Source organism: Protopterus annectens, chromosome 17.part0, assembly GCF_019279795.1.
Source record: "Protopterus annectens isolate FY-2018-M chromosome 17.part0, PAN1.0, whole genome shotgun sequence".
Taxonomy (NCBI): Eukaryota; Metazoa; Chordata; order Ceratodontiformes; family Protopteridae; genus Protopterus; species Protopterus annectens.
In genome coordinates, this window is record NC_056751.1 from 808,139,264 (window position 1) to 808,154,322 (window position 15,059).

The 15,059-nt window shown below is 40.3% G+C and overlaps 1 protein-coding gene across 3 annotated transcripts in view; it reads right to left on the reverse strand.

Annotated features, from left to right (window-relative positions):
- LOC122791789 (intelectin-1a-like) overlaps positions 1–15,059 on the reverse strand; it is a 574,372-nt gene that overhangs the window by 450,024 nt on the left and 109,289 nt on the right. For all 3 annotated transcript variants that reach the window (XM_044059726.1, XM_044059727.1, XM_044059725.1), the window contains exon 2: positions 5,500–5,570. In XM_044059726.1, the coding sequence (XP_043915661.1) occupies positions 5,500–5,569 (70 nt within the window). In that variant the 5' untranslated portion in view covers position 5,570. The remainder of the gene's footprint in view (positions 1–5,499; positions 5,571–15,059) is intronic.

Consider the following 15,059-nt stretch of genomic DNA (forward strand, 5'->3'; position numbering starts at 1 on the left):
ACTATAATGGTGCATAAAACTATTGACTGAGGCATTTTCAGCCAACCAGTCTCCACAATGCAGACCTTGTAGCCTCCTGGAAGACTTGGGATGCCCTATCTTGTTTGCCAGCTACAGGCAAATTATTTCTAACCATTACTTTTATAACAGAATGTAGGGCTCTCCATGATTTTTTAATTGCTTTATTTGCCTTTGCTTGGAAGATTATTTGCTTACAGGAGACATTGTCTTTAGCCACTGTAAGGGTCAACACCTAGACACTGGAGAAATCCCTAGCATGATTTGATTGTAAATCCTTATTGGGAGGTATGTGAAATACTTAGACTTGGATAGACCCAATTTACTGTTCAGTTGTACAAAGTAATTATTTACCCAATGTACTATTTTTTATTATTTTTCTAATTGATCAATATATTTTATTTAACAAACAAGAAAAGTCCAAAAAACAAAATAAAAGCTGGCAAGGCAATCCTCATGCATGGTACAGAATACTTGTTTGACCAGAAGATGTCCTTAATATCTGATTTTCCATTCCTTATACTTTATATCCATGGTGGGCAAAATGAAATACTAAGTGAAAGCAATCTGTATCCAGCTATTATGACTGCACATTTAGGGAGTAATTACCTCATTGTATTCTGGGTGTTTATATACAGTTTTCTTTCTTAAGCAGTTTCAGTGAAATATGGAAAAACTAGCCATCCTGTAGAGTAATACAGTCTGCATTGTACTGTAAAAATGGTCTGGGGAAATAAGGTTGCAATGGTGACACATTGAGTAGCAGAAGCTATAGCTTGGAGAATGCATTGGGGAGTGCAGAAGCATAAGAAAAACATTGCAATAACTGAAGAAGTCACAAAAGATGTTCTAGAACTGTGGAGTAGGGATGCAGTACATTGGCCTGAAATAAGGGTGGCACATTTAATTAGGAGGTGGCATGGACACTTGGAGAAGGACATAAGTGTGCATGAATTAATGATTAACAGAAGGGAACAAGGGAGGAGTGGAAGATAAAGAGAAAGGAGGGAGAATGGAGAGCAGGTGAAAGAAAGGGAGTATAAGGATAAAGTAGGTAAAGTTAAGTAAATTCTGAGAGACAGTTTGTCATTAATCATCAACGCCCTTTTTCCCATTTCCTACATGGAATCAGGGTGTCGTGTTAACTGTCACCACCTCTCTCAATTCAATGCCACACTCCTGCCTTTTCTGGCACTCATGTTTGACTGTCACAGATTTCTCACACAATCCATCCACCTCTTTGCTGGATGCCCTCATTTCCTCTTACATTCTTCCTGTCTGTCCCAAATCTTCTTCACTAGATTGTCTTCTGCTTTTCTGAACATGTGCCTGAACCATAACAATTTGCTCTCTTTGATCTTTTCTACAATTGGAGCTACTATGGCTTCTGCTCTTATGTCCTCATTTCTTCTTCTGTCCCACAGTGTGCATCCTACCACCCTTCTCAGGCACTTCATCTCCATCACCTCTAGCTTTCTCATCTGTTCTGCCTTTACTGCTCAGGTTTCAGGACCATACAGCAGTACTGGTTGCACCTCTGTTTTCTACACCATACTTTTCAGCTTTTTCAGTATTCTTTTATCATACTGTAAACTTGACACTGTATGCCAATTAGCTGTAGCCTATCTGATTCTAACTTTGACCTCTTCATTGAGACTTCCCTTCTCCTCAACCACCCATCCCAGATAAATGAAGCTGTTAACCAGTTCCACTATCTTCCCTTCTATCTCAATTCTCAGCTTCTTCTGCTTTCCCCAGTTTGCTGACATTACCACTGTCTTATATGTACTTAGGTTTATCCCATGTGCCTTCAGTTTTGCATTCCATTCCCCTGTGCTTTCCTGAAGTTCTTGCTCAGAGTCTGCCTGTAATGCCACATCATTTGAACACAGCAACTTCATTTGCTAATGTAATCCATCACCAGTATGAACAGCAGTGGGCTCACAGCTGAACCTTGGTGCACACTCACTCCCACTGAAAACCCCTCTATGAGACCGAACACTGTTCATACTTAAGTCATTGGGTACTTGTACATACCATGCACTAATTCTACCAGTGTTTCTAGGACTTCGAACCACTGCAGTACTACCCAAATTGGCTTTCTTGGGACCTTGTCATATGCTTTATCCAAGTCTAGGAATGCCCAGTTAGACTTTTCCCTCATCTCTAGCTTCTTCTCAACTATCTATCTCACTGCAAACATTGGGTCAGTTGTGATGCATCCTGATCTGAATCTGGACTGCTCATCTCCCATATTATTCTCTACTACTCTGTTTATCCGTTTATTAGTTTTGTCATTGTAACAAACATAATAAGGCCTGAGGACAAAAGGCATGGAGGAGAGCTACAGGAAATGATACTGCTGGCAAAAATGCTACGTATGGAGAAATGGAGGCTGATCAGGCAAATGGCATGAGCCAATGGGTAGGGCTTGGTTTTAGGCAGAAGATAGAATAAGAAGGTGCAGGTGCCAGAAGCTAATGGAGCCAGGGCTATAGAATGAGCTACAGAGGGATAGGCTGAAAATATGGCAATGCAGAGATCTTATGCAGAAATGCAATACATTAATGATCATCAATCTAAAGTGTGGTCATGAAAGTGCATTCTTTTCATTTGTCTACGAAGACTGACATAACTGTCTCACAGGGAATTCCACTTGTGCCAAAGTACAGTGATCTCTCCATTAGTGTATGTAAGTAGCAAGATGGCGGGTAGTGCTACACCCACATCAGGGGTGCAGGAGGGAGCCCTTCCTGCAAAAATGCTTATGATGTAGAAGTGTGTGTGTGTGTGTGTGTGGGTGTGTGTGTGTGTGTGTGTGTGTGTGTGTGTGTGTGTGTGTGTGTGTGTGTGTGTGTGTGTGTCTGATTTCACCTTTTAGTATCAATCACTACTGTATTACATTTTACTTATGGATCTGCTGCTCAGACACAGGCAATGCCATGTGTCAGAGCAGCATGGGAAAGTTGATCAGACAAAACCTCTTAACAGATATGAGAGGAGAGGCAAAGTTAAAGACATTCAGCTAAGGAAATGACACATTAGCTCCTTACAGATACTTATGGACTGTGGGGACTAAATAGATTATTGTATTGAAAACAATAAAAGACTAATAAATGTCAGTTGCAAACTTCTTAGTTATTCATAAAATCTATGTGAAGCAGAGAAAAATGGTATGGTCTATGAACAGAGAATATTCTTCAGGGTGAAAAGTACACTACTCTGTATTTCAATCAATTCTCATTTTGCAGCAAAGCACTCCAGAGTTTACAGAAGGTAAATGTGATGATCCACCACTGGACCAGTAATCAAGGAGCCTCAAATCTCACCACTGACACCAGTGGGGGACATACACTGGGAGAATGACAAGGTACACACACGGTATTTATAGATGCAGCTTTCTGCATCAAGTGCAATTTCCTTTAAGAGCACACAGTGACCAGAGTCAGTCCGGGGCTGGTTTCTCTCTTTCTCCAGATACCCAGTAAGGCTCCCCACTGGCACAGCTATAGAGATCAGATCTCAGCTGACTGGCCAAGCCAAGACCACCAGCACCCCCTCTGTCCAACCGGTGCTTCATTTCCCTGCCCAAGCAGCTGACATACATACTCTTTGAGGTTTGATTTACACACACACACACACACACACACACACACACACACACACACACACACACACACACATGTCTGGGAAAAGCTGGCACAGGTTTACTAGCTATGCCGCATTTTGCCCAGACTATAAGATAGTTATTATTGCCACCAGCCAGCTCCTTATCAGCTACTTTAAGGTCCTTAAGAAAGGGTGTCCAATCTTTCTGTGTAATGGTACTATTAATACAAATGGTAGTTTGACCAAGAGCAAGGCTATTAGGAGTGGCCCAGTGTCACCAAATAAATATGCAAGTACTCTCATAACTTAAATATCTCTAGACAGTTCAACCACAATGAAATGCTTAAATATGTTTAATAACAAATAAAAGAACAAGACAATACTAAATATATATTTACAGGGACATCAAAGTTCAAAATCACCGAAATATTTAAAACACCATTACAGGATAGTCTCAAATACATGAAGAAAAATATCAAAACTAAGTTTTGTGTTATTCCTGACTATATCAAAAAGAGTTACTATTCCCTAGAAACTTTACAGAGCAAGGCAAATGTGTGGTGAATGGGCCTTCTTTAGTTGTTGTCAGGTCCAAAACATAATGCAGAATGACCTGTCTCTCTCAGAGAGTTCTCAAATTAATATCTCAAAAATTACTTTGAGATAGCTTGTAGAAGGACACAATTTCTTGTCATCTGACTTCTAGTCCCCAGGCCCAAAACAACCATTGATGGCAGCTGGTAGCATTTAGCACCTACCTGTAAAAATACATAGACAAGGGTTTTTCCTCAGATCTATGGCAAATGCTGGAAGTCATAAAACAACAAAACACTTCCAAGACAATACAGAAAGCCTCTCAGCACAGACTCTGTATGTCTCCGGCCTAGCCTATAATGCAATTTAATTTCAGCTGTTTTTCTAAAATTTACTAGACAGAGGTTAACCTCCTGTATCCCAGTTTCCACTGTTAAAATACATACATCTAAACCAGTGGTGCACAACCTTTTTGTGGGGACAGCCACTACAGGAATTATTAATGAATCTGTGGGCCACCTCAAAACATAGTAAGTCGTTATGAGTTAACAAGAGGTACAGGTGACCGGCATTTTTACTTAAGACAGCAGTCATGAAATTGCCTGTTTTCTACATCAACTTTGCATTTAACTTTATTCCGGCTTGCAGCCATAACTTATTACAAACTTTTGCAGAAAGTTACTACTGCTTACAGACTACAGGTTATAAACAAGAAAGAATAGTTACTTCCGCAGCTAAAATTAAAGGTGTGCGCAACTGCAGTCAATTAGGTAAGTAAGCACGTGCTGGAAAGTTTGTGTGATTGGAGTAAGGCATAGCATTTTTTCACTTTTTAAAAAAAAATTTTGGTTAGTCTCTGGGGGCTGGATGGTGTTGAGAGGGCCAGATTTGGCCCTGGGGCCACACATTGTGCACCACTGATCTAAACGGTTACAATAGTGCATGGACATTTTTGTTCTTTTCCAGTAGGGTACACTGTGGATACATTTCAAGCACTTTGCAAAAATCTTTTCAACACACACTTCTGTACCAGCAGTTTGATATACACATGACATACAGTTCTAATACATTTGCAAAAGAAGCATCTTATATAAATCATGTTGATATTCACAATGACATATCATTATTTACAAAATTCCAGATAGCTGTACTGGCAGTATCTCCCTTTGTCACAGTAAACATTTAAAATACAATCTCTGGCAATACTTCACTGCTGGAATATTATTTTTATCACTGGATTAATTTGACAAGAATTTGCAGAATTGTATAAGCATATTACTAAATATATCTGTACCCAAAGCCCAAATTATATGAGATACACAATAAAAGAAAATTTACCAGGGTTAGAAAATCCACGTCCGAATGCAATAAAAAGTACTGGCAAAATGAAGGTCTTCATGCACATCATTCTAGAAATAAAACAATAGTTTAAAATGATGGAAAACATATATTGAAAAGCTTTACTTGAACACAAGGTAAGATGAAAAGCTGTATGTGGATAAGGATAAGATCATTTGAGATGCATCATTTTTAAAGGTAGCTTTGTTATCATTATTTTCAAAGATATGTACCATAACAATCTTATGGAAAAATGGAAAAGTATACAATAGGCTCCCTACTCAAAATCAGAAAACAAATGAAAATGCAGAGAAGAGCAAATCTCAAAAATTGCTATTCTCCTTAAAACTTCTTTGTACAGGGGGCAAGCACCCCTCACCCCCAAACATATATATATTAACTCCAATATTGCCATACCTCAGTGAAAAGGGAATATTCAGAAAAATGGCATTTCTTACTTAGTGTAGGTAAGTCCTATCTTTAGGCCATTCAGTTTCCTTTTTTGGGACTCACTCTAGCGTGTCCCAACATTTCAAATGGCTACCATATAGAAACTATATTAGGAAAGAATGGAAAAATATCTGTCTTTCTCTTAATTCAGCAGGACTGTAACTATTCTAAGTATGTGTTCTCAAATAAAATTAAATAAAATATATGAGCTAATTAAAATGTTTTGTTGCAGTTGTTCTTGTAGTATCTCTATTTTAGGTGAGTAACCCAACTTTAATCATGACTGAACATGGACCTTATTACCAAAACAAAATAAATCTGACAAACATATAATGAAATACATTTAAAGTTATTAGCATCATCAAAAATAAAAGCAATGTCACAATGTCACCTTCTAAAGGCTTTAACATGATGAATTAAATACAGAGCTCTGCATCTCACTTGACAGTGCATCTATTCATCTGGGTTTTTAATGGAAATGCTGTCAGCTATGTGTGTGAGTCTCATAAATGTACCCAGTAATTTGTAAATCAAGCTCAGGGTCAGGTTGAATCCAAATATTAAATCATTATGTATAAACTCACAAAGATAATGGTAGCAGTGTTCCAAATTTGTTTTGATGAAAGAATGATAAACATTATAAATGTCAAAAAATGGCATTTCAATAAAAATAATTTCTGGAACATGAGTCTTTTGGCTTGAATATATATATATATATATATATATATATATATATATATATATATTTGTGTGTGTGTGTGTGTGATTATATGATGAATACATACTTGGGCTGCAACATGACCCTGAAGCACCGTCTTGCTGACATTGTTTTTATTTTCAGTTTACAGGAGACGTTCATGGCACCACACAAGCTGTAAGGCTGCATTATCTTTGCAGTCTAGCTCTGAGGTCTTGAACTGGGAGATGCATGCAAACTGACTGTAGGTATTAGAACATTAGCAAATAAAAATATCACTCATTAGCATGGCTGACTAGTTCAGGTACTGTTCATTTGTATTGGCCGGGAGCACACAGCTCCAATGGTGGATCCAGAACATATAAAGATGGAGTAGTCACTGGTGGTCAAACATGAACATTACTCATGATTCATTTCTGCATCAGTCCTCCTCCCCAGCTGGTATGTTGCTTTGTAGACAGCAATGAGCAATGTACTAGTAACAGATCACCCTACCACACACACACACACACACACACACACATACACACACACACATACACACACACACACACAATGAATATCTCCATTACACTGTATAAAAAGCACTACTGGAAATGGAGTCCTGAGTGGTGCAGGCAAACCTGCTACCTCTCCCTACCTTGGCCCACCCTCCCCTGTAATGCTGGTAAGTTCTCACCAATAGGAAGTCACACATCACAAGATCTCTTCATTGTTGCAATATAGTAATGACCACAGCAACATCCACATGCCTAATGTCTGTGATTCACTCATGAGTCACAGTCTTTCATGCCTGCATTATACAGGACTATGTAGTAAGACAGCATATTACTGTACAGCATGCCTTACAAAGTACCTAGAATATATACACAGTAAGGTATGATGAACAGTAACAAGTTGCCTTACTTGGTAGAGCTGTGTAGCACTGTCAGGCTAAACAAAGTTACTTCCAGTCCAGAGGACAGAAGCACATGGCATGGTAAAGTATAATGTTGCCCTTATGTACAATTTAAGAAAACATGATTTGGCTGAAGCACCCCTTCCCCTTGGGGTGAATCATGGTACTTCCCAATGGCATACCAAAGATGGTGCTCGCCAGGACCATGTCTCAGTCTGTACAAGTTACAATGCAAGTATCAGTGTCAGATGCCAACATATAATGTTTGATCTGTGTAATGCAAACAGTCTGTACATTATTTGGATTTGGAAGTAATGCACATGTGGAAACACTGCATGTGTTTGTAATGAAAATATTTATACTTATACTTATGAAAAATAATAGCCTCTCAAGCTATATAACTTCTAATGTAAGCCAGTGACAGTTTTCTTTGAATCTAAGGTTTCAGCTAGGTCATAACATAGTAAGTCACTTGGGTTTGGAAACATTAATGTACATATGAATCTACTGCGTATGCACTCAATTAGTCACAAATAGCCAGCAATATTTTCAGTATAATGCATTATACATTGACACCGATGACATATTCAGTGTAATATATTTATCTGTCTCCCACTACGACATTTCACACTATGCCCCTCTAACATTTAGTTCACTCAGTTATGACAATGTAAAAGGTGACTGTGGTTAGTATCTAGGGTGTAGTGCACCCTACATTAATAAGCTTAATGTTATTTTCTTTGTAATGCCTCCCCCTTTCTGTCCACTAACTGGTGAGTCACTTACTCAAGGAATCCAGACCCAAAGTGTCTTGATGCTGTAGTGTTAAATGGTAGTGTAGAAAAAAGGAACTTTTAGTGTGAATAAGTTAAATTACCTTTCAAGCAGGAAATATCATAACAGGTTTTACATTACGGCGAGTGTCATGACTAGTTTTAAACAAAGGAATATAAGCTTCCACCACCACCACCAAAAAATATAGATGCTGCTTTGATCTGTATTTACTTCCAAGAATTCCTCTGTGAAACTATGATTTAGAATATAACAAGGAACAAAAACACCAAACACAAATGCTTCAATTACCAAAAGGGTGAAATTTCCACATGCAAGCATTTTTTGCAGGGGACAAGCTCCCCTTCACTTCCCATGTGGGAAACAAGCCCCCACACCCTACCAAACTTATATATATATATATATATATATATATATATATATATATATATATATATATATATATATATATATATATATATATAAAATTGCCGGCCCCCACTTATAAATTGCACCAGCAGTGGTTTCTTATGGGACACCTTGTGATTCGAGCACTTGACGCTCAAGGAATTTGATCTTTGCCACTTTTAGACATCCAACTTACAAGTCCAGCTTTATGTGTATTTCATATGTGATAATGATAACTGAAGAAGTTGGGGGGAAAGAAATGAGGATAGAAACGAGTAAAAAGGATAAAGGTGGGATTGAGGGAGGAAAATAAGAGGGACTGAGAGGTCTGAGGGTACAAGGGCAAAAAAAAAGGTCACTACTAATTTTAGAGGTTGAGAGGCTAATATGAGATGAGAGAAGTGGATGTGAGTAGCGCTGAAATTAAATTATAGGCCTCATTGCTGGGAGAGGCAGAGGAGGGCTTTGATTAGTGTTGTTTTAAAATCAAGTGGTCACTTATTCGGGAGGGGGCAGAGGCAGAGTTTTATTTTGAAGGCTGTATTGATGAGTTTTTTTAAGAGAAACTGGGGTATTGGTCCAGATTTTAGATGCATAGTTGGGGTTCAGTGAGTCACCTGCATTATTGTTGGATTTTGATGCTAGCAACAGGGGTTTATCTGTAGAGAATCTTTAATGTTACTATCATAAAAGACTAAAAGCAGACACAGTTCATTTTAACTACAATTTTCTGGATATTTTTGGGACAAAAGCTTGCACTGTAAAATATCTGACTTATACAGAGGGAAGCAGAAGGAACAGGGTCAGTGAAGCCTTTGCTTCAGCCACATCTGAAATGCACACAGGAAACAAGAGGAAAAGCACACTGAAGCCTGTCCTTGGATGTCACAGACAGCAAAATCAAAACTGAATGACTTCCCACAGGCTGAGAATGTGTATGCTCATGTGGTTCAAAAAATGGCATCAAATCAGACAAATTCCTTTCGGCATTGTTGACTGAAAAGCAACCAGATGGGCACAAATATCACTCATTCTAACAGATTTCACAAGTATACTGCTTCTTACCCATTGAAAACTATAAAACTAGTAATAATGAAAATACAGTTGGTCATTCTGGTAAGTTGGCTTGGTAAGTAACTTTTATATTCCACATTCTGACTTAAAAACATATCTAGAGTAAAAGTTTTTGCCAAGTACTGACTTAACAGCATTTTGCTAAGTACCACCTTGGAAATTAACACAAACTATTATATGGAGTTTGCTGTCACTATTTTGCACCGCAAGTATGCCAATCACCATTATTCTACAATGTAACTAGGGGAGTCTAACCACTAGCAGTGAGCTACACTGTGTCCTAACACAACACCTTTATGAGGCTCCTTGGGACATTTTGGTTTTGCTGTCTTGATCCAATACTGTCCCAGATAGCTTACGCAGGGGGAGAAGGACCAATTGGTGCTGTCCTGTTGGTTTTCCCTTGAGACCCCCCCCCCCCACACACACACACATATGCACACACACACGCTCGCACATGCATGCACTGTGTCTCATAGAAAAATAATTTTGTCCCATTGTTAAATTGGTTTAAGAATGGAGATTTATGCTGGTTCACTTGTGCTTCTGCATCTGTGACTCATTTGCTGACCCTTGGTATTCTTTACTCCCCAAACCTGGGCCACAATGCCAAGGATGAATATAACAGTTCCATGCAGCCAACTAACAAGCATGTATTTAGGAGGTAGGAAGAAACCAGAGTAGCCAGAAAACACTGACAAAAAAATAAAGAGGGTACCCATCATCTCCCAAAACACCATACAGGCTGATTGGCTCCAATAAACGTGTTACACTTGCCTTTGTCTCTGATGTCATGGTTGTAAAGGGTATGGTATGGAAGTGTTCATTTACTTGGCTAATAAATAAATGGGTGTTACCTAGGCAAAACCAAAGCCCAGAGGAGACCTGTCTAATAGTAATAATTGTCTTATGCTGATAACATTCATCATATAACATTATTTCAAATGAGAAACAAGTGTGTAGATAAAATCAGTCCACATTAAAATTAAACATGTACATTAAAGAGTGAAGTTGGGTGTGTTTAAGAACAATAAAGCAATTAGGAAAAAGATATCATAGGATCATATGATCATAGGAGGTTACTAGGCTAATTGCCCTGGGGCCTTTACAAGCCTAGCCAAGAGTTTATCCCCAAAAAAGAACCCTCAGTCAGCACCACCTATTGCCCCTGTCAGTGAGGGACAAAGGTGGAACCCCTGGGGCAAATTTGTGGTTTCCCATCCACTCATCAAGGTTGGGCATGAAGAGAGTCAGCCAGCTACTCTGTTTGACATGTATGAGAAGTCTATTCCAGGGACGGAGCAGCCTCTGTGAGACAAACTTGTCTCTCCAGCAGGTTTTGTTACTGTCTCATATTAGATTTAGGTCTCTCAAGTGGGTAACGCACGAGGAATTAGACTTACAGATATGGAGCATCTCAAGTAGGGCAGGGTCCAATATTGCCTTGTAGGCGAGACACAGATTACCTCTGAACAATCTGTTTGATACCAAGTAGAGTGATAGTGATTTGAGCCTGTCTGCACAGGACAGATATTGGAGGCCATGGATTCTCTTTGTGATGTATTTCTGTGGCCTTTCCAGTTGGTGCAGGTGTTTGGAGAGGTACATACCAAATGGGGCATTATACTCAATTATTGGCCTAATGAGGGAGGAGTACAGAAAGGTAATAACCTCCTTTTTTCTGGATGCAATCCCTTTACTTATGAGATGAACCAAGTAAAAGGCTTTTCTGACCACTGCCGAATGTGAGATTGTTGTCAACCTGAGTACCCAGGTCTCCCACCACAGGTTGTGTGCTTAGGGTGTTGCCATTGAAGTGGTAATCAGTAGGGGTCATGTTTTTGCCGAATGGTATGATAATACATATTTTTGCATTTAACTTAAGGACATGACTTTGGCACCACTTATTTGTAGCTGTGAGACCCTCTTTCAGTAAGTTACCATCATTTGGGGAGTCAATGACAGTACCCAACTTACAGTCATCCACAAACTTGGCCAGCCACAGGCCCTTTGTCTTTGCCTGGACCTCTGAGAAGTAGATGCCAAACAGTAGGGGTTCCAGGACAGATCCCTGGGGAACACCACTAGTGACAGATCTGCTGTCAGAGGTGGTGGTGCCTATTTTGACCTTGTGGGTCCTATCGGTGAGCCAGTTGACCACCCACCTGACGAGATAGGGATTTACGCCAAGTTGTGTTAGCTTTTCGATGATGCCCGAGTAGGGCATTGTGTCTAAGGCCTTGGCCAAGTCAAGGTAAGCTGTATGTATTGACTTTCCTTCATCGAGGGCCTTGGTGACAGTCTCAAAGAAGTCAACCAGGTTCAATAGGCAAGATCTGCCCCTGACAAATCCAAATTGGGTGGGGTCAAGTGCTTGGAGATCGCATATGTCCTTGTTTATGAGAGCCATAATAATGCGCTCCATGGCTTTACAGATCAGACTTGTCAAGTTAATGGGACGATAGTTTCCTGGTCAGTAGTGGCACCACCTTTGTGCAAGGGGATGACAATGGCAGTTCTTCACTCTGCTGGAATGAGCCTGCAATTAGGCTATGATTGAATAGGGTGCTCAATGACGAAGCTAGTTCTTGCTAGAGAAGGTGCAGAATACAGCTTGGAATACTATCAGGTCCCATGGAAGCTGTGTTATTCACCTTGGATAGGGCCCTTAACACTTAATCTACTGAGATGTGAGGTGTGGGACAAGTATCGGGGATGTCAAATGGGCCTTTGAGGGGATGGGGGAGGTGAAGCTTGCACTGAACCTAGCTAGCAGGTTGGCTAAGTCAACAGGATCAGTGTAAGTGGTACCATTAGTACTAATTTGGGACAAACCTGGGCTTTGCCATGGAGGTTCCTGACATAACTGAAACAGGACCTGTGGTTTCCCTTTGTTTTGGAGGCTAGTTTCAACTCATAATTGGCTTTGGAGGTTTTCACTAGTGATCTAATTTGCTTGTTGAGGAGGAGGGAGTTTGTCCAATTTGGAATTTGTTCCTTTTTACCCTTGGACAACAGTTTCTTCCTTTTGTTGTAAAGCATGTTGATAGAGGATGTCCACCAGACAGGTTTGTGTTTCCTTGGGGAGCAGGTTTTAGTTCTGTTGGGTATGGCTGAGTCCATGCAGTTATACAGGTGCTTATATACTGCATTGGCGTGCTGTTCAGCATAGTTGTCTGCATCCTCTGAGGGGGGCAGTGATGTGAAGCTACTGATAGCCTCCCTTAGAAGGTTGCACTCAGCTTTTGAGAAGTTTTTTTAGTCTGGTTATGGCTGGGGAGGGGCTGAGTGGAATAGAAACTTTGAATGAGACAGACTGATGATCTGATCTCACCAGGGAAGAACATACTATGGGAGTGGTGCAGTAGTCAGCCATGTTAGTGAAAACCAAGTCCAGAATGTTATCTCTCCTTGTGGGGGATGAGAAGAGCTGGTCTAGTGCATTAGAAGTGATTAAGTCAAGGAATCTTTGGGCAAGTGCATTAGTGCAGGAATAGTTCACCCAGTCTATGGTGGGGTAGTTGAAGTCACTAAGGATCAGGGTGTTAGGGGGGTACCTTAATGGAGTCAAGTAGGTCCAGGTAGGAGGAGTGGGTGTCCTGAGTCATGGAGGGGGATCTATAGCTGGCTATAACTTGGATGGGTGTCTTGCCAACTGTCAGTTGCACCTGGAGTAATTCCAGTGCATCATGCTGGCAAACCAGTCTGGAGGTGTGCCTGTCTTAATGAAGATAAAGACTCCAACACCCTTAGTCTTTCCAACCTCATTTTGGGCTCAGAAAGTGTGGAATTAGGTATAGCCTGGTAAGGCAGGGGTGCTCTCCACAGCTCTGAATCATATCACTGACAAACATTAGTAAATAAGTAGCCAGACATAAAATCCTGCTGACAATATTGTTCCTGCTCCTTTGCTAAGCATTAGCCTTTGTTGTTTCTTCTAGAATTATCGTTCCAGGCTATGTACCAGTGCACTCTCCATCTGAGTGAAATGAAATTTGTTGTAGGTGGTAGTGAAAAGCTTCAGCTTCCCCATATATATGTATATATGTAGATACACACATCACATCACAAACACACATGCATACAAACAGAGCTAGACTTTTCATATCTCTGTAAGCTCAGATTTGGCTTTATTACTAAAACCATGCATTTATCATATGATCATAGGAGATTACTAAGCTATCGACCTGGAGGTCATTTCAAGCCTAGCCCTTTCACCCCAACATAATACCATAGAAATGTTAGTTAATAGCCAAGATTACATTTAGTAATGACTGCCCATATCCAGGAGGGTTGTGGGAGCTATTCCTGGTAAGAATTTATGGTGCCCCTTCCACTCGTTCAAGTTCCTTTTGAACAGTATCATAGAGGCATTCTGTTTCACATGAATAGGTATTCCAGAGATACAGCAGTCGCTGGGAGATAAATCTGTTCCTCCAGCATGTCCTATTAAAGTCACAGGCCATATTTAGGTCCCTGGAGTGGGTGGCCCTAGTCCCGTTTGATTTACCATTATGCAGCAAGTTCATTAGGTTTGGGTCTGAGATTGCTCTGTAAGCCAGGCATAAGTCTCCCCTAAGAAGTCTATATGATACAGAGTAAAGTGACAGGGACTTTAGTCGGTCTGTGTATGGCACGTGCTGGAGTCCCTTGATCTTCTTTGTTAGAAACCTCTGAGGTCTTTCCAATTGCTGCAGATGCTTTGTACAGTACATGCCAAATGAGGCATTATACTCGATTATGGGACAGATTAGTGCTGATTATAGACAGGTTATAACCTCTATTGCTCTCAAGGTGATGCCTTTGCTAATCAAGTGTGCTACGTAGAAAGCCTTCCTTACAACAATAGATACATGGTGGCCGAAGTTCAGGTCACGGTCAACTTGTGAAACCAAGTCCCTTCACCACTTTGTGGGAACTTAGATTTAACAGGCAGGATCTGCCCTTGGCAAAGCTGAACTGGGTAGGATACAGGGTTTGGAGGTCACCTATGTCCTTATTTATGAGGTCAATAATGATACATTCCATGGCCTTACAGATGAGGCTGGTCAGGGTTACAGGTCTGTAATTCCCTGGGTCTGTTGCTAGGCCACCTTTGTGGAGGGGAATAAGTGTTGCTGCTCTGCATTCTGCAGGAACAAAGCATGTGGTTAGGCTATGATTGAAAAGGGTACATAATGGTGATGCTAGTTCATGCTTTAGCCTATTTTGAAGATAGCCTGGGATGCTGTCTAGTCCCACAGAAGCTGTGTTTTTTGCTTT